This window comes from Myotis yumanensis, unplaced genomic scaffold (assembly GCF_028538775.1).
Source record: "Myotis yumanensis isolate MYYU_CA2020_CCGP unplaced genomic scaffold, mMyoYum1.0.hap1 SCAF_7, whole genome shotgun sequence".
NCBI lineage: Eukaryota > Metazoa > Chordata > Mammalia > Chiroptera > Vespertilionidae > Myotis > Myotis yumanensis.
This window is the reverse complement of record NW_027223758.1, coordinates 70,415,469-70,439,118: the sequence shown is the minus strand read 5'-3', so window position 1 is coordinate 70,439,118 and position 23,650 is coordinate 70,415,469. Positions and strand designations below refer to the sequence as shown.

The window sequence follows — 23,650 nt, the reverse complement described above, 5'->3', positions numbered from 1 at the left end:
AAGCAGACAGTTTTGGGAAGAGCATTCCAGGTGGAGGGAACAGCCAGGGCACAGGCTCTGAAGTGGTATGTCAAGCAATAGAAGGAAACCAGAGCCCATCCAGGGTGGAGAACACAGGGAAGAGGGTGGGGGATGAGGGTGGAGAGGAAGACGGGTTAGATTCTATAGGGTAAAGCATTTTGATTTTATTTTAAGGGCAATGAAGAGCCATTGAAGAATTTCGGATAATAAATAATGTTATCTACACTTTAAAAGCTCTCTCTTACTGGAGAATAGACTACAGGGGGACAGGAGAGAAAGAACAGGAAATGGGTTAGGAGGCAGTTTCTAAAACCAAGGAGAGCTGATGGTGGTTGGGACTAGCATGGTGGCAATGGACATGGAGAGAAATGGTCAGACTTTGAGGTGTGGTTTGAAGACTGAGCCAACAGGCAATTAAAATATGTATAAAGTTGTGCTTTTCAATACAATAACTATGGCCACTTATTTAAATTAAATTTAAATTAAATAAGGTTAAAAATTCTATTTCTCAAGTCACACTTTTCAAGTGCCCAGTAACCACATGTAACTAGTGCCTACTGTGTTGGACATTCCATCATCACAGAATATTCTACCGAACAGTGTTGGTAAGACAACCAGGACAGTGGCTAACACATTTTAGGAGTTAAGTAATGATTAATATTAAGTATGTTTATGTCACTAAGTCTTTTGTTCCCCTATATTTACCTGTTCAACCACCTCTTTATGTTTTTTAAATATATTTTTATTGATTCCAGAGAGGAAGGGAGAGGGAGAGAGAGATGGAAACATCAATGATGAGAGAAAATCATCGATTGACTGCCTCCTGCATGTCCCCCACTGGGGATCAAGCCCACAGCTAGGGCATGTACCCTGATGGGAACTCAACAGGCAACCTTTTTGGGTACATGGGATGACACCCAACTAACTGAGCCTTACTGGCCGGGGCTATTCAACAAATGTCTGAGTGCCCACTGTGCTTGGAGAGGGTGTGGTAGACAGGTGGCATAAAAGAACATGATCAGGCAAGACCACCTCCTGGGGAAATGGACCTGTACAAATGAGGGAGAACCTGGTGCTTGAGGGCTCCAAGACCCCAGATGGAGAAGGGAGTGATTCTATTGGGGATGGAAGTGGGGGGTTGAGAAAGATGGAGTTTGGACTAGGTTTGGGCTCTGTCATGAAGACAGAACCTTGGCCTGAGACATGCTCCCCAGAGTCAGTTCTGTATGTCACAGTTTACGAAGCACCCTCACACATGCCCATCTTACGAGGAGGGGAAGTGCAGGGCCTGGCCAGAGCCCTCACCGGGTGACCTGGTTATAGCCAGGAGTCAGACTTAACACTTAACATTATGTTCCTAAAACACCCTACTCCCCTCCGGCTCACACTTTTCTCTGAGGGTGGGCCTCCCTGATCACCCTGGGGGCTGTGTTCTGGTTGTAGGCCTACCAGGATGGAGGGGCATGCTGAAATGGAGATGCTGAGAACCCTGAAGGGGCCCTCTACAGGGGAGGTCAGCGTGCACCTGGTGGCCAGGGGCAGCCCAGGTTCTGGCCCTCACCTGCCCACTACTGCCTTCATAATTCCAGGTGGGCCAAGCCAGGGGTCTTGGGAGGAGGAGCATCCCCATGCCTGCCCAAGCAGGTGTGGATCCCGGGGAGGAGATGGTACTTTCACCTGCCTACACATGCATGGTGGTTTTGGGGTCGAGCCACCAGGCTCACCTGTGTCGTATCTGACTGGGTATCTGTTCACAGCCAGCTCTGCCACCCTTGGCCTGCCCAGCAGTTCCCTGGATGTGCCCTGCTTTCCACGGGAGCCGATCCATGTGGGCTCCCCGCAGCGAGTGCCCGGCAGCGTACCTGTCATGGCCATGGCCACCGTTCTGCCGCAGTTGAGCGCAGGGCCGGCGGCCAGCTCCAGCGCCAGTACAGTGCGGCTTCTGGGGTGGACCGAGGCCGAGGGGGCCCCGCCTCCTGGGGGCGGCCTACGGGTCAGTGTCTCTGGGGATTGGCGGGGTCCAGCCTCAGATGCGGTGGGGCTTGCGGGACCAGAGGTGGAAAGTGAGGGGAGCTGGCGGGGATATAGGCTCAGTGGGTGGGGCTTGGAGTGAGGGACTGGGGGCTCGGCTTGGAGTCACGAGGGGTTCTAGAGACGTGGGGAGTGGGGAGTGGGCTCTGGGGGCGTGGCTTGGGCGGGCCCCAGCGGGACGCTGGGGGCGTGGCCTGGGTGGGCGGGGCCCAGCGAGATGCTGGGGGCGGGGCTTGGTGGGGCGGGGCCCAGCGGGATGCTGGGGGCGTGGCTTGGGTGAGGCGGTGGGAGAGGGACCGTGACACTGGAGGTGGGTCCAGGGCCGGGACCGAATCACCGAGTCACCGTCCTGAGAGCCTACCGCGCTCCAGTGCCGGCTACCGGAGTACGCGCCACGGAACATGGTGGGAGCCGAGCAGCCCCCGAGCCCCGAGCTGCGTCGGGAAGGTGTGGCCGAGTACGAAGCCGGCCAGGCGCCGGCGGGAGGCGGCGATGCGGGCCCCCAACAGCCGGGTAGGAGCCCAGACCTGAGCGGGGGCCCTGCGCGGGTGGAGCCACGGTCGGGGGCGAGGCCGGGTTCCTGCAGGTGCGCCCAGGGGTTGGTCGTAGGTGGGGAAGGCTTGGGGGGGAGGGGGGCGGTGCGGGGCGGTGGCCGGTAGAGCAGCCCGAGGAGGTAGGACCAACGAGGAGGCCAGGGCCTGGGGGACGTGGGCTCCGCAGTGGGAGGAGCCTGGGTGTGGCTGGGATGGGGTGGAGGGCCTGAGGCCCCTTTGGCCCCCACAGCGGACCTCCCCCACGACCCTCCAGGAGACCCCCCGCAAGACCCCCCAGAGAATGGTGCCACCTGTCAGTGCCAGGCGTGTGAGCCTCAGCCAGGCTCCCGTCCAGATCCTGGCTCCTCCAGGGATGGCTGCCCCCCGCTGTTTCAGGAGCGGTAAGGCACAGGGCTCACCCCTCCACTTGCTCCGCTTTGGGGTCCCAAAGTCCCATTTCTGCTTATGGCTTCGGAGAGGGGCTGGGTGGTGCCTGGTGGGCCAGAGGTTCTTTCCTTCAGGCTGCCCCTCCCTCAGGTCAGTCATAGTGGAGAACTCCTCGGGCCAGAAATACTACACCAGCACTTCCGAGCTCCTCAAGCCCGTGAAGAAGAGGAAGTACAGGGAGTACCACAGCCCATCAGAGGAGTCGGAGCCAGATGCCACGGTAGGAAGAGGACCGTGGGAGCGGAGGGGGAGGCCAGAGGCTATCCCTCAATCCCACTGTCCTCTCCATCAATCCAGGCCATGGGACTGGGCCAGAGAAGACACTGAATGACTCACTCATCACATTTTAGGGTCTCATCCTGAGCCAGGTCCTGTGCCTGGCTGGAGGGGAATGAATAAATCACGCTGCCCCTTTTCTGGGGCTCCCATCTCCGTCTAGTGTCAGGGCTAACACTCTCCCGTCAACCCGCACCCAGGAGAGCTGAGTAGACAGATGGTGAGCTCCGTCCCGGGAGCCCAGTCACTAGGCCAGAGGCCAGGGAGCACGGGGCTCTAGTTGCAGAGAAGCTGGAGGAAACAGCATGAGAGTCCAGTGGGCAGTCAGAACCAGCACAGGCAGGTGTTTGTGTCCTGTCCCCCTCCCTGGGAATGAGGTGAATTATAGTCCGGTCGTGTAGCTGGTGGTGGTGGTGAGGGGGGTGTTCATGTGGTTCTGTGTCCATGTGGTAAGAAGTTGTCTGCTGGAGCTGCATTCCTTCTGGGGGCCTAGGAGAAATTCCACCTGTTTGGGGCAAAACACCATGTGGCCAGAGAGCCAGGCAGGGGCCGGGAATAGCGACCAGGGCTTCTCTCAAATGCATGAGGACAGGACGCTGGGCTCAGACTTGCCTTCCACAGGAGAAGCGAGAAGAAAGGAAGGATCCGGAGGGACAGCCCACAGCTAGCATCCCAGAGAGTGAGGAGTGGAATGGCAGCCAGCCTGGTATGCGGCCTATGGATATGTATTCAAGTATTTCGTGTACGTACGCACTTTTGGAGGCGTGAGGCTGGGAGAGTAGGTTACAGTTGTGATGCTGTGTTGTACATATGTAGATAAGCATCCGTTAGTGCGTGTGAGAGAGTATGAGAAAAAAGCAATGTTTATGGTTTGTGTATTAGTACATGTGTGTTCTTTGTTGGGGTTATCTCATCTGTTTGTTTAGCCTCTATCCCGTTGTAAGTAGGCCTCGCTGCCAGGCTCAGGATCCAAAGACTTGAGTATCACATGGCATTGCTTCCTTTTGGTGGTATGAGCAAGTCTGTACCCGTCATTGGTCTGACCTTGCTGTTTGGGCCCCCATTCTGACCCTTTGGTTCTAAGAAAAAGGGAACAAAGTCCATTCATAGCCAGCTCTGGCCCTCAGGCCTTCTCCATCGCCATCCCCATTCCCATGTCAGCCTGTGTCTCCTGTCCACAGCGTCAGGGGAGAAGAAGGAAGGCTGGTCCTGGGAGTCTTACCTTGAGGAGCAGAAGGCCATCACCGCCCCGGTCAGCCTCTTCCAGGACGTGAGTGGGACAGCTTCCGCCTAGGAAATGCTTGTATTCCCAGTTGAGGACTCACCACCCAACTCAGGCCTTCTGGTGTTTTCTGTGTCTGACATCTCTTAAAGGGATGGAATGGAAAGGGGAGAGCCTGGTTGGGGACCAGAGTAGAAAAGAGCCCACAATAAGGGATGTCCAGGGTGGGAAGAAATAGGGAGTTGGAGCCAGGCTCCCCCATCACTGGGCCTGCAGACTTTTGAATTCTGGTGCCTTCTACTCAATTCTGTATATGGATCTTTAAATGACTTGGATGAGAGAGAACCCTTAAGTCCAGCCCTGACTTAATGCACGTTTTTCAAGGGACCCGGGTGCTATTCTGTCCCCCTCAGAATCCCTGCACTAAAGACCCCCAAATAAGTTATCCCTTTGGTAGTACCGGCGGGTGGGGCCTAAAGGCAGCTCCTCCACCCCAAGCCCACTAGGCCAGGATAAGGCTGGATGGAAGCTGGGTCCTCTCCAATCTGTGCGTTGACAGTACCAGGCAGTCACTCATAACAAGAACGGCTTCAGACTGGGCATGAAGTTGGAAGGCATCGACCCTCAGCACCCATCCATGTACTTCATCCTCACCGTGGCCGAGGTGAGCCGAGGCTCGCACCACCGTTCTGATGGTGTCTCTCAGGACAGACTGATGGAGCCTGCCAGGGGCGTCCGCGGCTCGGGCTCAGATGAGGGAGACACGCTCCTGCCCTCAGAAAACACAGTCTCGTGGGGGATTGAGGTGGTTGCATCGAAAGACGAAAAATGAACAGAAACCAGAGGAAGTGTGAGGGTGGTGATGGTGCTACGTGGGTGTGCACTTCAGTGCTGGGCGAACTGGAGGAGATCCCGAGGGCAGGGGCGTTGGCATGAGTCCAACAAGGTGCTGGTCGTCTTGGAGCTCACAGTTGTGTGGGAATCAGCCAGGTAATCATATCAGTGACACCCCACAGGCAGGGGACCGACTTGAGCAGAGCAGAGAGGCCCTGAGGGGGCAGGAGAAGCTTCACCGAGGAAGGGGCTCCTCTGCTGAGCCTTGAGAGACGAGTTGCGAATGGCTAGGGTGTCCCAGGCAAAGGGAGCAAAGTGAGCAAGGACGCTGGGGTGTGAAACAGGCCGTGTTCACGGAGCTGCCGTTAGCTCAGTGAGGCCAGAGCAGAGTGTGTGACTGAGGAGCAGTGAGAGAAGAAGCAGAAAGAAAGGTCAGGGGGGCCTTGAGCACGCCTGAGCCCTGGTAGGTGCCCATGGCATTCTGTCTAGGTCTTAAAGGGCAGGAGGATGCCACCGGATGTGCCTGTCTTGTACCCAGAGCTCAGAGCTCACAAGTACATGAACTTTCCTCATTGCAGGAGAGTATGGCACAAGGTTCAGGATAGGCGGAAACCAGGGAGTGAAGGGAGGTGGGGAGCCTGCTAGCATTAGAGCCCCGAGATGACCAGGCCGGGCAGGAGAGGTGAAGGCAAAGGAGTGGGTGTCTGCTGGCATTAGAGTCCCTGTGATTCCCTCTCATGGGGCCAGGTGTGTGGCTATCGTCTCCGACTGCATTTTGATGGGTATTCTGAGTGCCATGACTTCTGGATCAATGCCAACTCCCCTGACATCCACCCTGCTGGCTGGTTTGAGAAGACTGGGCACAAGCTGCAGCCCCCCAAAGGTAAGGCCTAGCTAGGCTGGTCACAGTGAGGCAGGGGCCCTCAGGCCCATCCCTTCTTCCCCGTGGGCTCCCTTCCCTTCCCCATTGCACAGCCAGCCTCTCTCCACCACCTCCTGCTGTGACGTGGCCCCAGGGTTCTGCTGTGCCCTTGCTCTTTGAGTGTCCACCCGAAGATGTCCTGCTTCGGCAGTGGGTCCCTGGGCAGGTTCTTGAGGGCTGTGGGGTCCTCAGGCCTGCCCGATCCTGCTGCTTCAGTGTGGGGTGCCCTGGCCGCGGCCCAGCCTCTGTCTGCACGGCGCTCTGTTCATCCCCGTGCGGGGCCTAGGTTACAAGGAGGAGGAGTTCAGCTGGAGTCAGTACCTGCGCAGCACAAGAGCTCAGGCTGCCCCCAAGCACCTGTTTGTGAGCCAAAGCCACGTGAGTGCCCCTGAGCCAGAGTGGACACCTGCCCCGGGGACAGCGTCACGGCAGCGTGCCCAGGGTATCTGACTTCCCCGAGGAGAGCTCCTCTTCCGGTGCTCTCAGCTCTGTTCTGGTCTCTCCTACCAAACGGGAGGGGCACGCTGGGCAGGCCAAGGCCAGAGGGAGAAGCTGGGCATAGGTTCTCCCCTGTTCCCTCTACAGAAAGCCTCTTCTTCGTCCTCTCGGAGGCCCCGCTCACTGTCTCTGCCTGGTCTCTGAGATGTCACTGTGCTTGTCTCTTTTTTATTTATTTCTCTCTCTCTCTATTTCAAAAATATTTTTATTGATTTCAGAGAGGAAGGGAAAGGGAGAGAAAGATAGAAACATTAATGATGAGAGAGAATCATTGATCGGCTGCCTCCTACACATTCCCCCACAGAGGATCAAGCCCACAACCCAGGCATGCGCCCTGACAGGGAATCAAACCGTGACCTCCTGGTTCATGGGTTGATGCTCAACCATGCTTTGGTTTGCTCTGTAGTTTCTGGTGTGAGGTCCGAGCCTCTGTCCTGGGAGCTGCCTTTCCCAGCCTTTTGCCCAACATCAAGGCTCTCCTATTTAGTCTCAACAACTCACCCTTGTCTTTTTCTCTGTTCAAGGCAGCTGGCAGCTTTACGCAGCAGTTCACATATCTCTTAATCCCAAGCAAATGGTCTGAGAGATATAGGGGACCCCCATTAAAAATATCACCATATCAAAAGTCCAGGGTTCCCCAACATTTAAGGGAATGTGAGCACAATGCAAAGTGTCTTTAAAAGCATGTTGTGATGTACATATTTTGTAATGACCTGTTTTGTTGTTGATGTAGCAACCATTTGTAAAACATTCCAAATAATTCCACAGTTCTCAAGCAAAAAAAAAAAAAAAAAAAAAAAAGTCCAGGGTTCCCCTGGGCCCAGGACCCTGCCATGCCATTCAGGCAGTTACCCGCCACCTCCAGCCCAGCCCAGAGACCATACTGCACGTGCCCAAGTGACTGGTGGGGGTCTGCCCGCTCTTGTGAGAGGGGATGAGACTTGTAAGTCATACTTTTTCCATCCTGGCCCCACCGTTGATTAGCATTGTGGTCCTGGGCAGATTGTCTGACTTATCAAACGGGGATGATGACAGCTGTCTCGTTGGGTAGGGCAGGCTTCGCTCCACCTGCTACACTTGGGTGAATGTGCACCTTCCTGCCAGTCACTCATCATGCCATTATGAGGCTTCCTCTGAATGCTCCTGGGGGGCCAGAAGTTCCTGAGTGGCTCTGGGCTGGGGATTATGATTCTGCCTGTTTCTCCCACCCCCTAACCCCAGCATGACTCTTAGGGAACCCACCCCTTCCCTTGCCAGTGGCCTCCAGGCTGGCACTAGCCTGCCTGGCCTGGCCGTGGCAGCCCCTCTTCTTGCCCCCAGAGTCCCCCACCCCTGGGCTTCCAGGTGGGCATGAAGCTGGAGGCTGTGGACCGTATGAACCCATCCCTCGTCTGTGTGGCCAGCGTGACCGATGTGGTGGACAGCCGCTTCCTGGTGCACTTTGACAACTGGGACGATACTTACGACTACTGGTAGGGGGAGGGCCCAGACTTGGCTGGGGTGGTGAGGGGATGGTGAGGGGAGGCAAGACTTTGAAAACTTAGACACATGTAGCCCCTGCCCAGCCCTAGCATTCATATTTGTTCAGGGGGATAATTGGTTGTCCTGTGGATTTGATCTATGTATATCATAAGAAACACATGCAATATATATATTTTAATCCTCATTCGAGGATATGGTCTTTTTTGTTGTTAAGACTTTAGAAAATATTAAGTGCATGTTTCATAAAGCTGCTGTCTTCTAAGGATGCTAGAATGCCTCTTAGATATGTTTTTTATTGACTTTTTAGAGAGAGAGGAAGGGAGAGGGAAAGAGGGAGAAACATTGATCAGTTACCTCCTGTATGTGCCCCTGACTGGGAACTGAACCCATGACCGAAGGGTGCATGGATGATGCTATAATCACTTAGCCACACTGGCCATAGCCACAATGCAATATGAGAGGTATCATCTAGAAATACCAAGGTTAAGATGAGCAGACCCCTGTGATTCATGGTTTGCTCTTAGATAAGATGGTGGTGGTAGAGCTTTCAGTTAATGCTATAGTTTTCTGACTTTCTCACCAGCCATCTGTCTAACTCTCGCTAAGTAGGGTGTACCCTGACGCCATGCTGTTGTAGGCAGCAGGCTCAGGGCCTCCAAGTTTCACTTGGGACAGTGAAGTATATTCTTGGGTTTCAGGTGTGATCCCAGCAGCCCCTACATCCACCCGGTTGGCTGGTGCCAGAAGCAAGGAAAGCCCCTCACACCTCCACAAGGTGACCGTGCAGCCTGAGCACACCCCTGCCCGGGCCTGGCCCCACACCCCTCTCCCCAGGTCCTACACCAGTACCCCCAGGAGCCTCAGCCTCTATGCCTGGGAGTAGAGAACCCTTTAATTTTAGGAGAGTCCTGTTCAACGCTGACTGTGTGAAGGTTTAAGGCAGTGGTTCTCAACCTTCTTAATGCTGCGACCCTTTAATACAGTTCCTCATGTTGTGGTGACCCCCAATTTCATTACAAATTGAACATAATTAAAGCATAGTGATTAATCACAAAACAATATGTAATTATATATGTGTTTTCCGATGGTCTTAGGCGACCCCTGTGAAAGGGTCGTTCAACCCCCAAAGGGGTCGCGACCCACAGGTTGAGAACCACTGGTTTAAGGGAAGAAAGTTAAGGGACACTCCCTCCCCAACAACAAGGGTGCAGGATTCCAGAGTGAAGGAAGTGTTCCCTTCCCTTTCAAGTATTGCATGGGCCCACATACAACAGGTTCAGAGGGGGCTGGGTTGGGGCTGGAGCCACAGGGCAGTGGAGAGGAATGGGAGCCAGGGTTCCCAGATAGCCTGGGAAACGGGGAGGTGGTGATGTGCTTGCTAGCACCCCTCTGCCTCCCGAGCCCCCGCAAGAAGCTGGCCGTGGTGATGCAGGGGTAGATTGTCCTCCATGGGCCTCTGTCTCTTTCGTGCTCCTGGTTCTCCTTGGGGGCAGGGAGCTCTCCCAGTACGCCTGAGTGCCTAGACATTGCTGTTCTCCTCTCTCCAGACTACCCAGACCCTGATAGCTTCTGTTGGGAGAAATATCTGGAGGAAACTGGGACCTCTGCTGTGCCCACCTGGGCCTTCAAGGTGGTGAGTTGGCTCTCCTGCCCCGAGAGCTGAGCTCAGGAAGTCGTGGAGCCCTTGGGCAGCTAGAATGTGCCCCTGCCCCCCCCCGCCTCCGACTTTTGCAGGCCCCAATTTTCCAGGCACAGCACTTGGACTCCCTTCTTGGGGGTCTCAGCACTGCTGTTCTGGGCCTCGGCCTGAAGGCTGCTGTCCCCCTGCAGCGACCCCCGCACGGCTTTCTTGTTAACATGAAGCTGGAGGCCGTGGACCGCAGGAACCCATCCCTGATCCGTGTGGCCAGTGTGGAGGATGTGGAGGACCATCGGATAAAGGTGGCTCTGGGACCCTTGGGCTGGGGAAGTGAACAGGCCGATTGGGCAGGAATTCTGTAGATTCATTCGAAGTCAAGGGCATGGCATGAGCCAGACATAAGGGAGGCTGGACGTTGTGGAGAAGAGAGCTCTAAATTTGAGGCTGAAGATCTTGGGTCTCATTCTAGCCTCATCTGTGACTGACTTTTGTGTGCTTGAGCAGGTCATTCCCCCCTCTGAGCCTTAGCACCCTCATCTATGAAATGGCCTGGTAATCCTAGATCTGTGTGAGGATTGATGGGAGATGCCCATAATTTAATGATGAAGCCCTTGGGGCACATGACGGCCAAGACGGATTATTGTGGAGTTGGCCCCTTGGTTCTTCCAATCCAGGATCTTGCTTCTGACAGGCTCCGGGGATGGGGAGAGCCTCCTGGAGCCTGCAGGACCTCCTGGCTGAGCGGGGCTCCGCGAGGAATGCCTGACTTCCAAGGGCCTTTCCTCCCCAGCTCCACTTTGATGGCTGGAGTCATGCCTTTGACTTCTGGATTGATGCCGACCACCCGGACATCCACCCCGCCGGCTGGTGCTCCAAGACAGGCCATCCCCTGCAGCCTCCTCTCCGTGTGTACCCCGAGGGCACTCTGATCCTTTCCTACTGATGTCCAGCCCCACCCCGAGCTCCTACACGCCCCCCCCCCCCCCCCCCCCCCCCCCGCTTTGATAGCATGCCCAGGTCTGACACACAGGACTCTGGAGGCCTCAGTGAGCTCTGAGACCTCGCACCCTCCCTCCCTTCCTCTGGCTTCCTCAGTTGTTGGGTTGGGGTATTGAGGTGTGAAGGGGAAACTCACTTGGAGATGTGCTTAGGAGCACACAGAGTGTGTTTGGCGTTTGCTAAGGAAACGCTGACTCTGTTAAATAAAATCTGGGCCCTTACAGGCAGGGGTTAGAGGTCAGATCATTGGACTGCTCAGTTCTCACCCTCAGGATCCCCCCTCCAGCCCTGTTTCCCTGCTGCTGCCACATCTGTCTCACGTAGGGTGTTGATCCTTCTCGGTTGCTCTCCAAGCTTGGGCAGAGCCTAAAAAAAGTTACCAAAGTCTAGGGGATGAAACAGGGAAACAGAATAATGTCAATCTGCCTGACATGGCTCTTAAGGTACAGCTGGGCCCACACCAGCTCTGCGTTGGATATTCCCCCGCGGAGACAGAGGGCATGGCCTGCAGGTTTCACCAAAGTATATGAGAGCCAAACCCCTCATTCCCTACAGAGAGGTAAATATCCAGTAGCAGGAAGTAGTGTCACAGCCTAGCTCGGGGCCCTTCTACCTGGGGAACTAATTCCCAGGGCTGACTTCCCTGCTCTCCATGCATCCCACCCCCACCCCTACCCCAGGACCTTATGCTGACTCTTGTTCCTGTCCCTCCAGATCCCAGAGAGCTCGGCTCTGCCTCCCCTGAGGGCTGTTCCCCTCTCAGCTATCGGGGCCTGCCACACACGAGGACCTCCAAGTACAGCTTCCATCACCGGTGAGGGCAGGGCTCCTGCTGAGAGACCCTCAGACACTGCTCAGAGGGTCTGTGTGTGGCCAATCAGAGCTCACTAAAGACCCTCTCTGAATGGGGCCAGGCTTGGAAAGGGCTCATGGGAACAAGCGGGTCAGCCCAACTTATGCCTTCTTCTTCCCCAGGAAGTGCCCCACGCCTGGTTGTGATGGGTCCGGCCACATCACAGGCAAGTTCACAGCTCACCATTGCCTCTCGGGGTGCCCCCTGGCTGAGAGAAACCAGAACCGGCTGAAAGTGGAGCTGTCAGACTCAGAGGCCTCGGCCCGTAAGAGGAACCTCTCGGGCTTCTCCCTAAGGAAGAAGCCTCGCCATCATGGCCGGTGCGGAGGGCAAGGGTGCAGGGCCTCTTGTCCTCTTGGGCAAGGCCAGGCACTGATTCCCTGCCATGGACCTGGTTCCTCTCTCTCCAGGACTGGGCGCCCTCCAAAGTATCAGAAGATTACACAAGAAGAGTTCGCGAGTAAGTCCAGGGTCATTTACCCCCACGTCCTCCACAAAGTGTGTACAATTGGTGAGATGTTTACAGAGAAGGAGAGCTGGTCCGGGCGGCGTGGCTCAATGGTTGAGCATCGACCCATGACCCAGGAGATTATGGTTCGATTTCAGGTCAGGGCACATGCCTGCGTTGCCGGCTTGATCCCGACTAGGGGATGTGCAGAAGGCAGCCAATCAATGATTCTCTTTCATCATTGATGTTTCTCTCTCTCTCCTTCTCCCTCTCCCTCTCTCTGAAGTCAATTAAAAAAATAAAAAATACTAACTAATCCTTTATAAAAAAGAGAGAGATGGGGAAGCTGGAAAGGTGGTTGTATCTCTTCGTTTGGGGAGCATGGAGCAGTGGCAAGAGTACAGGATGGGGCTCGAATGATCACAGGTTCCAGGCCCATTTCACCCATGGCCTTGCTGGAAATCTGTGGGAAAGGCACAGAACCTCTCTGGACCTCTGGTTCTCCACTGGGAGGTCAGATGATGCCCTAGCTCTGTTCTTCATTCTAGGCTCCCTGGGAGGGAAGCATGGCTTGTCACTGTCTAGCTGTGTGACCTTGAGCAAGTCACTGAACATCTCTGAGCCTCAGTTTCCTCATTTGAAAACATGAATATAACTGCCCTGGCAGGGTATCTCAGTTGGTAGAGCATTGTCCCGATACGCCAAGGTTTTGGGTTCGATCCTCTGTCAGGACACATACTAGAAGCAACCAATGAATGCATGGTAGGAACAACAAATCCATGTCTCTCTCTAAAAATAAATAAGTGATTAAAAGAAAAGAAAGAAAACATGAATAACTGCCTTTCACATGTCAGCTACCTGCAATAATAGTGGTTACTATTACTGTGGATAGGATTCTCTTCTTCTGAGAGAAGAGAGTGAGAGGCTCAGAGAGAGAGAAGTCATCTGCCTGAGGTCATTTGCCTTGTCAGGAGCAGAGCTGGGATTCAAACGCGGGTCTGAGTTCTGCTATGAGCTGCTGATGTAATAGACACAAAGCTCCTAACCTAATGTCAGTTCCCTTCCCAACCCCCTTTGTTTTAGCTTGGCTGTCATAACCAAGTACCACAGAGTGGGTGGCTTAAACAACAGAAATTTATTTTCTCACTCTTCTGGAGGCTAAAAGTCCAAGGTCAAAGAATGGAGGGGTTTGGTTTCTTCGGAGGCCTCTCCTTGGCTTAAAGATGTCTGCCTTCTCGCAGTGTCCTCACATGGTCTTTCCTCTATGCCTGTATGCCCCTGCCCGCCCCCCACCCCCCAGATCTTTCTGTGTGTCTAAAATCCTTTTTCTTACAAGAGCACTACTTGGATTGGATTAGAGTCCACCCTGCCTAACCACCCCTTTAAAGGCCCTTTCTCCAATTACAGCCACATTCTGAGGTACTGGGGGCTAGAGTTTTAACATATGAATTTGGGGAGACGCAGCTCAGCCCATAGCATGCTCCAAGGGGAGGCACAAGGGGACTGCACCCTCCCATTGCGTAATGAATTCATCTCACATCTCTGACCAGTGGCAAGGGCTGACACACAGCAGGGACACTGGGGATCTTGCCTCATTTGAGTTGCACATGGTTTTAAGTCAGGAGGAGACCATGAACAATCACCTGGTTCATTACACAATGTCTGGGCAGGACCCAGCCCATTCGAGTGCTCCAGGAACAGTCTGTGAACCCGGGCATTCTGAACCTCAGTGACCTCACCTGTAAAATGCTGATGATAATAGTGCCAATCTCAAAAGGTGGTGGGAGACTTAGCCGAGATGGTCACATAACCTACCGGAATTCTCGCGTGTCCTGATCTCTTGCCTGATTCCCTCCTGGTGTTGTTCCCTACTGTTTCCTCTGGGTGGAGACAGAAGGCGATTCCTGCAGCCTCAGGCCTGAGTGAGGAGGGTCTCAGAGTGAGGACTTTTGGGGGTGGGACTGCAGAGGGTACCTCTTCCACCTTCAGTGGGAATCCTGGTCGGCTTCCATTGCAGGGCCATGTTCCGACCACCAGAGGGCGAGTGCCTGTGTTCATTCCAGGGGTGTCCTGAGGACTAGGGAAGTTCAGTCTTCCCAGAGCCTGAGGCTATAGCCCTCCAGGGACAGGACGGAACAGAGGACAGGGCGCAGGCCTCGGACTTCTGTGCAGGGCTCCCTTGTCCTACCAGCTGGCTCTCTGACAGAGGGGACACGGGTCACTCTGGATTTTATTCCGGAGACTTCTCACACATTCATGGGAAGACCTCTTCAGTGTAGGCTCCAGGGTTCGCTGGCAAACAGCTCCTAGGTGGAGGCTGCCTGCCAAGGACAGGACTCAGCTGTGCTCTCCCTGCTCATAGGGCCCGCCCAGCCCCCTGAGGGTCAGTGTTTGAGAGAACAAGAGGAAACCGCAGAGGTTTCCTTGCCCAACCTGTTTGTGTACAGGCTGGGGAACAGGCCCCTGTTATGTGACTTGCCAGGGTTCAAGAGCAAGTTAATGAGGGCCCAAAAGGACTTAGGGAAAGGAGGACAGACACAGCGGGCTTCTTGCTGGGCGTCCACCCCTTGGATGCAAAGTATCTCGAGAAGGGGACCAGGATGCTGCAGCAGCTCTGAGAAAGCCTCCTTGCAGGGCCCCAGGGTGCAGCCTCAGAGGGATGGGGGTTGGGGAGGAGGTTGTTCCAAACAGCTGACCTGAGAGTCTGTAAAGCAAGGAAGCCACTTTACCGGAAGGAGCCAGCCCAGATGAGGCAGATCTGGACCACCCTCTTGGCCCTGCAAGGCTATCAGAAGGGGCCGTGGTCCTCGTGAGTGGCGTGGGTACAGGCTGGCTCTTGGGGCCAGGTTAGTCCCCAGCATCGGCCTGCCAGCCTCTGCCTCTGCTTTCCAGCACTAACGACCGATGTCATCCACCAGTCCTTCTTCATGTCATCCCTGTCGGCCCACCCTGACCGGTCCCTCTCAGTGTGCTGGGAGCAGCACTGCAAGCTCCTGCCGGGAGTGGCGGGCATCTCGGCCTCGACAGTGGCCAAGTGGACCATCGATGAGGTGAGGAGCTCGGCCCCTTCTTCCCCTCCCCTGCTCTCCCCTCTCACCAGGACAGCCTCGTTCAGGAGGCCTCCCGGGCAGAGCTGGAAGCTGCCCCTGACGCTGTCTCCTGCCCATCCCTCAAGTCCACAGTCCCTCCTCGCTGCCCGGCGGGGACTGACGGAGAGACTGTTTTATGGCCCGTCCTGGTGGATGGGGAGAGGGGCCGGCTACTAGCCCAACTGGAAATCTAGCGGGAGAGGCAGCCTGAGCCTCACATACCCAGTAACACAGAGATGCAAGGATCCTCTTAGGTTGATCAGAAAAAGCAACACTGTCAGAAGGTGCCAAGGCCATATAAGCCATCTCCCCCCGTCTCCCAAGCCCCTGTATCCTTGGCAACAGGCAGCATGTCTTCTTTGATTTCCAAGGTCTTCGGCTTCGTTCAGACCCTGACAGGTTGTGAGGACCAAGCACGACTCTTCAAAGATGAGGTAAGTGAGGTGCAAGTGCAGAGTGGGGACAGAGAAAGATCACCCACTGAGAGGCAGGGAGCAGGTGTCCCCACCAGTGCTGCCCCCACTGTAGGGAAGGTCCTCTGTTGTCACATCTGCGGAGGAGTAGTCATAGCCACACCTCTGGGAAACATCTGGTACGGACCGTGGCCCAGCTTGGGAACCCTCTGTATCCAGACCATCCCAGGAAGGAAGAAGCATCCTGGAGACGAGGTTCCATCCACCCCTCTGCCCTCTGCCCCCCCATTTTGTTCTCCAAACTTACCTTCAGCCGGTTAATTCAAGTGCATTTTAATACCTGATGGCACAGGTATTGCCATTCACTGCAAGGACCCTACCATACACTTAAAAGCAAGACCCCAAAGCTCCCCAAAGGTAAGAAGCAGCGAGTTGTAGATAAAAGAATGCTAGCTTTGCAGACAGTTGGGTTTGAATCCCAGTTCTGCCAAGTTGAGCTTTTTACTGTCCCTGAGCCTGCATCTTCTTATGTGTAAAACGGAGATAAAATAGATATAATGATGTCTACCTTTCCAGGCCACTGTGAGCATTGGCAATGACGAATGGATTGCTGTATCAGAATGTCTAGGATAGTTATACCCGAGTATATATACTATTATATCATTGTAGGAGTCCTATATATTAATATTATATATAATATTAGAGAGTAATATGTAAATCATATCACTGTACAAGAATAACTGATACAGTGGGGCTTCAATCAATGGTTGCTCTGACTTTGAATGTGCAGTCGTCCTTAAATGAAGAACTTTATCACGTCTCTCCAATTTGTAGAGTTTGAAACTGGAAGGGGCCTTTGAGTCTGTTTAGGTCTTCCTTCCAAAGAATTCACACATCCCCTTCACCCAGGAAGTGTGGTCTCCGTTCCCCTAGGTGCCTCCTCCAGGCGATGCCCATGAGAGAGAAGTCTGCCCCCTTTCCTGGGAGAATCTCTCTATCCAGCCTGCCAGCCAGTTTCTTCCTCAGGTCCTAGTTTGGCGGGGCTCCCTCGCTCCTCCCCATTCTGGGTCCTTTCCTTCTGGGTTGTGATCTTCTTATCGTAATGGGTGTGTCCAGGGCTGCACCTGTGTTTCAGATGCTCTCTGAACAGCATAGCACCTGGGCTGCTTCTCCAAATGGCTTTGGTTTCTGTTTTAAAAAAGACTTTCTTACTTTAGAGCAGTTTCAGGTTCACAACGAAATTGAGAAGACAGTACAGAGATGACCCATATGCCCCCTGCCCACATGCACAGCCTCCCGCTTCATCCACATCACTCAGCAGAGCGGGGCATTTGTTACAGTTGGTGAGCTGACATCTAGATGTGTGTACATGGAGATCAGATATACACGGAGAGAAAGGCACCCATCGTAACGGTGCACACCCACAGCTTTGTGGGATGTGTACACGCTGAACCCAGTACTTCAGTCAAGATATGAAGCGTTCCCGTCACACCAGAGAGTTCTTTCTCGGCCCCTTTTATCAGTCCCCAACCTCATGGCAGCCACTGTTCTCACATCCAGCACCACGGGTTCGCTTTGCCTGCCCTTGAACGTCATATAAATGGAATCATACAGCACGTACTCTTCTTTGTCTGTCTCCTTTCACTCAGTGTGATGCTTTCGAGGTTCATTCATGTTCTTGTGTAGACCCTTAGTGTGTTCATTCTTATTGCCACGCAGTACTCCATTTTATGACTATCCCACAGTTAACAGACATTTTCTCTCCCCCTCGATTTGAACCCTATATTTTTGTGAGTAAAACTTAAGATTGCACTAGCTTTATTATAGCCACATCACACCAGTTTTGAGTTCATGAAAGTCCCCAAGTGCTTTTATATCAATTATCCATTATAATCAAACCAAAATTTCCAGTGTGTTACTTGTACCACTGGCTTTTTAAAATTAATCTAATGAAAGACTTTACATTTCTCGCTGTTAAATGTTATGTTGGTTTCATGATCTCACTGTTTTAAATCTTAACTCTGTCACCTCTGATATTAATAAGACTTTCCAGCCTCATACAACTTGTACATTTTTAAAATATGTGTTTATTGATTTTAGAGAGAGAGGGAGCAAGATAGAAACATCAATGAGAGAGAAACATCATCAATCGGCTGCCTCCTGTATGCCCCTGACTGGGGATTGAACCAGGGACCTCCTGGTGCATGGGTTGACGCTCAATTAATGAGTCACCCTAGCTGGGCTACAACTTGTACATTTGATAACTAAGCCTTCTGTATTAATTTAAGCCAAGTCTTCACCACATGTGTTGATAAAACAGAGCAGAACCATGTGGCGCCCATTAGAGATCTTCCATTAGGTGACAACCGATCATAAACGAACGCTCTCTCAGTACAGTTGTTCAGCCAGCTGCTGAGCCACCCGAGAATTTGATCCTCTAGCCCATGCTGGGCTTCGCAGTGTCCCCGTGTTGGAAGAAGGGTTATCTCTCCCGGGAACATCTGCTGCGTGTCTCGGTTCAGCATGTTCTGTGATACAAAAAAGCAACGGCCAGAGCAAGGAGGTGTGCTGGTGGACCAACAGTACCCAGTACAGTCTCAGTGTAGACCTTTGTGGGGGCTGAGGATTGCCTTCTCCAAGGTCTGGTCCACGGCATCAGTCTCCCCAGGGAGTGGGTTCTCTCTGGCCGAACGGATGCAGCCAGGACACTCAGGGACACTGGTCAAGATGAATGGTGAATTGCTACTTCTGGTGGCATGTGGTTAGGACTCCGAGGCAGGTGTGTGTCAGGTGTAATGGGTGCTCAGAGGAGCGGGCAGGACAGAGAGGGGTCAACAGACTCTGCTGACCATGTAGCTGGTTAAACACGGGCAACGTCCTGCTCCCTGAGTGTCCCTTTTTCTTGGGTTCCCATGGGCCATGCCTCTCTGTTGTGATAGCATAGAAGTCTCCTTATCAGCTGATTAGATTTTAGCTTGGCCTCTGTTAAACATCCCACGTGTGGCTCTCTAAGGATCTTTCCAGGTTATGCCAATCTGGAGAAATTCCCTGGTCCTATCCACAGCTCTCGGGCTCTTGCTTAGGGTGGATCATTGCATTTGGTTCATTTTATTCATTTTCCTGTTGAATTTCTCTACCTTGACCATTTCCGAGATTATGGCTGAAAACTCCATATACAGCAGCACACATACAACATCTTGTATGTTCTTGAGTAATCCCATTGTCCCCTGACACAGTCCCAAACTACTAGTCAACAAACTCCAGTCTTTGCTTTGAAGAACCTAGACTCAACCTCAGCAGTCACAGTAGTGAGAAATCTCCAGGGGAGGCACAGGGACCACTGGAAAAGTCTTGCAGAAGGTGCCCTAGATTGGTCTCATTGCTTCCTTGCAGTGTCGTTCAACTTGTTGCAACATCCCGTGTATTTCCTGTAAACTGGAAGTTAGAAACAAGGGCTTGGTTAGATTCAGATGAAATCTCAAGCTCTCTCTCTCAGAGCTCATAGGTAATACTGTGATGCATTGATTGGAATGCCCGCATGTCTGTTAGCAGCACTGAGATTGACCGGTGGGTTCATGTGGGAACAGCAATAGCAGGTTTTTTGTTTGTTTGTTTATTTGTTTGTTTGTTGTTCTTTTTTTTTTTAACTATCAGAGGAACATTGCACATGGCAGGCTGGCTCTCGAGCAGTCATGCCTCAGCTTCCTCCTGGGTTTGCTTTTCCTGCAAGTCTGGTGTGTTGTTTGTTGTTCTTGTTGTTGTTTTAATCTCTACCTGAGGATATTTTTCCATTGATTTTTAGAGAGAGAGGAAGAGAGAAGGAAAGACAGAGAGAAATATCGATGTGAGAGAAACACATCGATTGGTTGCCTCCTGCATGAGCCCAGGCCAGGGCCAGGTCTGGGGAGGAGCCTGCAACTGAGGCACATGCCCTTGACCAGAATTGAACCCAGGACCCTTCGGTCTGCAGGCCTGCGCTTGAACCACTAAACCAAACCGACTAGGGCAGCAATAGCAGGTTTTTGAAGCCACTGTCAGTGAAGACTCAGAAAACATTATGCAAATACACACTGAAGTCCAGATCTGTCAGCAGAAAGAGTGTGTGTGTGTGTGTGTGTGAGTGTGTGTGTGAACATGGGAACACCAGTGGATATCTTTCTTTCCTTCTCTGTCCCCATTGCTATCTTCCTTTTTTCCTTTCTCCCTCCCTTGTCCTTTCTCCTTTTCCTTCTTCTTTCCCTCTCCCTCCTCCTTTCCTTCCCCCCATATATCCTTTACTCCCATTTTCCTTCTCCCCTCCCCCCTCGCCATGCATATGCCCACCTTCCTTCACTCCTTCCCATGACCCTCTCCACCTTCTCCGATTTCCACTTCCCTCGCCCAACCCTCAGATGATTGATGGCGAGGCCTTCCTTTTGCTGACACAGGCGGACATTGTGAAGATCATGAGCGTCAAGCTGGGTCCAGCCTTGAAGATCTATAACGCCATTCTCATGTTCAAAAACGCCGATGACACCTTAAAGTGACTGGCTCAGGGCTGGGCCCTCCTCCAACCCCAGCCAGGCCTCCCTCTGCACCTGATGCTTCCTTCCTGACCTGAGTTCCTCATATCCCACCTGTGCCCCCACTATGCTCTGCATCTGACCAGGGGTGGTTGCTCTTCTCTCCAGGGCTGCTTCTTACAAGGTACATGGGAGCAGAGGAGCCCCGGGGAGGATGGAGTCTTAGCCCCCAAGTCCTGGAACTCATCTGCCACCAGGCATACCAGTGAGGGTGTGACATTGCTGGGGGAGCATTACTGATGGAGTAGGTTAGGGGTACCCTGCTTGTGGCAGCCCACTTCTCTAGCCAACTTGTTTTGTCACCACAGGGTCTTGTTGTTTGCAATTAAGAACAGTCTGGTGGAGCGAGAGGCCCTTTTCGGCATCTCTCTGTGCTTTTCTTTCCTTGTCTCCTTTCCTCCTACCAAGAAGTGACCCTGCCACAAACATATTTACTCAAAAGTCACCTCCCCCCCCTGTCTTTTGGTTTTGCCGCCGTCATTCTGCTGCTCAGTTTTCTGGTCAGTGCCCCCACCCTGGCACAGCCAGACCCCACTGGCTCCTCCCTTTAAGTGGGTGCGCCTCAGACACATGTTTTCATAGGATCCAATGGAAGTCTGGGCTGCCGTTCCCCATTTTACCCAGAAGTGAGGGATTCTGAGCCAAAATGCCTTCTTAAACGTGTCCAGCTCTGGACCACTTGGCATTCTTAGTGTTCCACGCCTAGACCTGTTTCCAGCAGAGCGGGTAGTCAGAGCATTTCACTTCTGCAGCAGGGGTTAAGGTTCCATGGGTGTTCCCCATACACTCTCAGTGTGTCAGGTATGGGAGGAGGCAGCCTGAATGGCTAGGTGGCCAAGGCCAGCCCAAGAGTACGTCAGACAATCTTTGGTCAGAGGGGCAGCTCCACCAGGTATTGTGGCTCCCAAAGCTGGCAGCCATGGGTCTCAGCCAAGGTGTTGCCCATGGCGGGAGTCAGGGGAGCATGCGTGCCAGGCCTCCTGTCATGGGCATGTAGCACTCTCTCTGGTACACACACACACACCCTGTAACATCACCTCAGCCTGTCCCTCACATGCCCTGCTCTTGGGTTTTACAAAGAGGACTTGAAGTTGGGAGTCGGGAGAGTGACTTCTATCTTTGAGCTCTCCGAGTCCCTTAAGCCTTTCTTACCCCTCTCCATCAGTGTTGCAGTGGGGGGCCTGCTGGGACTCTGGGACTTTGACTTTGACCTTTCTGTCCAAGTGGGGGCCTAGCCTCCACTGAGCCACTGCCAAACCTGAAGCCTGGGAGCAGGCCCCACGGGGAGATGGGGAGCAGGGGCTGAGCTGGGCCTTCCCCAGACTGCTCTGCCAGCCATGGGAGGTGTGTGTGTGTGTGTGTGTGTGTGTGTGTGTGTGTGTATGTGTGTGTGTGTAGGGCACTCTCAGAAGTGTTTGACAGGGTGATGTGAGGCTCAGTGTTGGGAAAATGTCAAGGGCTATTCCTGTTACAATATGAAGCTTTATCTTTCCCATAGAAGAGAGAAACCCAAAGTTCAGGTGATTTGCTGTCCCTGCCCAGTAGGGGACCCTCTCACAAGGGACCAGACAGCTTTGCTCGGGCAGCCATTCAGCCCCCCAGCTGAGCTCCCACAGGACTGACATGCTCCTTCCCTTCCAGCCCTAAGAGGCAGCTCTGAGCACCACCTCCCAGGGGGGAAAGCAGGCAGGCCTGAGGGTTGGGTTTACAGAGGTCGCATTGGTGTCCCCATTGGCCAAGAGCCTCTCTATCTTGGTTGTTTGAGTGGTGGCAAAACTCACCAGTTCCTTGGCCTTCGCCTGTGAGACTGAGAGATGCTCACGGGCTCTGTGGTGTGAGGAGAAGGCAGCAAGTGCGCACAGTTGAGTGGGGCTGGGACGGCTTTGCCATGTGGATTTACTAACCACACTCTTAACACCTGCCTACCAGAAAGGCAGGATGGACCAAGGGCCTCAAAGAAAAGGGCCCTCAGGCCTCCAAACTTTGAGGCCTCAGCACTTTCTGCACCAATGTCCAACTCTTTGGAAAGAAACCAAATCACAAAAAAGGAGAAAGAAATCTGCCTCCTGTCCACCCTACTACCTCCCTTTCACCCCCATCCTGACCACAAATGAGATCATCGCACCTTGACCTGGGAGGGCAGTGAGGGGAGGGAGTTGGCACCGGTGCCCAGTGCCATGTGACCTCTGCCCGGCTCTCCAGCAGAGGTACCACTTACACTTTGGCCCAGCAGCCTCGCCCAGCTCTGGCCTAGGCCAGGGAGGACCTTTCTGTTTGGCTTCTGAAACAGAAAGAATGATCCCAGAGTTTGAAAATGAAACTCGTTTGCACTTTCATTCACATGCACTTTGGTGGAGTTAGGTTTTTGTATTTGCTGTGTGTGTGCGCGCGCACGCGTGTTCGTGTGCATGTGTGCACTCGTGTGTGTTCTTTAAGAGAATCTTCTGGCTTAAGATAAAGTGACTCTTGACTCATGAGGGAGGAAAAAGTTACAAACAAAGTGTGGTGTGCTTCATCCATCTAATGAAACAAATAAACTTGAACAACTGAACAATATGCACTCAGAATTTGTTCTATTTTCATGGTGAAATACCCAGAAAACAGAAAGAGAATATCAATAATACCCTGTCATTACTGCAGAGAATAAAGCATTGTCTCTGCTGGTAGGGGTCCTAACTAATCTGATTTTTATTCCCTTTTAAAGATAAGAAACAAAGAATAAAGATAAATGGGTATACTGTCTACATGGAGAAATATAAACAATGGGACCCTCCGAGTACAATGTGAAAAGGCCTGATCCTTGACAACTTGTGAATGGTAAGGGCAGACAATTCAATAAAGACTTCAGTTTAAAAAAACAACATGAAACTTTCAGGTGGGGAAATATCAAGTTGAACAGTTAGAATTTGTTAAGGTTCCCAGAGACTGTGTGAGCAGATAAGAAAAAGTGGCAGAAATGCCATGTTCAATCACATCAACCCCTTTCTTGTCAATATCCTTAATTCCTTTGACCTGCTGCTCTTCCATACCACTTGGCTAGAAGAATGTCAGCCATGGAGCTGTCTTCTCCACACCTTGACCAGGAACTTAGCTGACTGAGCAGACTGGTTGCCATGCTTGACTGATAGTCCCTGGCTCTGGTGTGAATCCTCAGGGCTGCCCAGGAAGCGGCTGGGTTTCTGAGGTCGTTAGCTTTGACTTCTCTTTTACCTCCTACCCCATTGCCTTACCTGTTATCTCAAGAGAAGTCTTCCCCATCTGTGTCACAGAGAAAACAGAAGTCATCAGAAGGAATGCCCCCACCTTTCTGCCACCTCATGTGCCAGTCTCCTTCCACCTACATCCATCCTTCCTTTCTTAACTATCACGGTAGAAGAGTTT

At 53.0% G+C, this 23,650-nt stretch overlaps 1 protein-coding gene and 1 pseudogene across 9 annotated transcripts; one reads left to right on the top strand and one right to left on the bottom strand.

The window, feature by feature from the left end:
* The first annotated feature begins 1,877 nt into the window (after nt 1-1,877).
* Nucleotides 1,878-22,815, top strand: L3MBTL1 (L3MBTL histone methyl-lysine binding protein 1). Of its 9 annotated transcripts, none has more exons than XM_070420929.1 (20): nt 1,897-2,014; nt 2,424-2,565; nt 2,836-2,986; nt 3,123-3,252; nt 3,930-4,014; nt 4,490-4,578; nt 5,090-5,194; nt 6,112-6,247; nt 6,573-6,664; nt 8,105-8,256; nt 8,965-9,041; nt 9,814-9,899; nt 10,097-10,207; nt 10,696-10,810; nt 11,619-11,718; nt 11,880-12,077; nt 12,168-12,217; nt 15,098-15,255; nt 15,666-15,728; nt 20,099-22,815. In XM_070420929.1, the coding sequence occupies exons 2-20, from the start codon at nt 2,454-2,456 to the stop codon at nt 20,231-20,233; spliced, it is 2,145 nt and encodes a 714-aa protein (XP_070277030.1). In that variant the 5' UTR covers nt 1,897-2,014; nt 2,424-2,453; the 3' UTR covers nt 20,234-22,815. The 9 variants fall into 9 exon arrangements, with proteins under 9 accessions (XP_070277031.1, XP_070277030.1, XP_070277027.1 ...); XM_070420923.1 differs by having other exon boundaries at nt 1,954-2,014; nt 3,930-4,050; XM_070420930.1 differs by having other exon boundaries at nt 1,878-2,014; nt 11,880-12,217.
* On the bottom strand, nt 19,323-19,439 carry LOC139014748 (small Cajal body-specific RNA 13; annotated as a pseudogene).
* Nucleotides 22,816-23,650: the final 835 nt, after the last annotated feature.

What these genes read in the sequence shown, in the direction of transcription:
- L3MBTL1 (XM_070420930.1), top strand. Translation starts at nt 1,889, where the DNA reads ATGGCCATGGCCACCGTTCTGCCGCAGTTGAGCGCAGGGCCGGCGGCC. An exon ending in AGTCGGAGCCAGATGCCACG is followed by an intron (nt 3,253 to 3,929) that starts GTAGGAAGAGGA and finishes TGCCTTCCACAG; the next exon opens with GAGAAGCGAGAAGAAAGGAA. An exon ending in TCATCCTCACCGTGGCCGAG is followed by an intron (nt 5,195 to 6,111) that starts GTGAGCCGAGGC and finishes TCATGGGGCCAG; the next exon opens with GTGTGTGGCTATCGTCTCCG.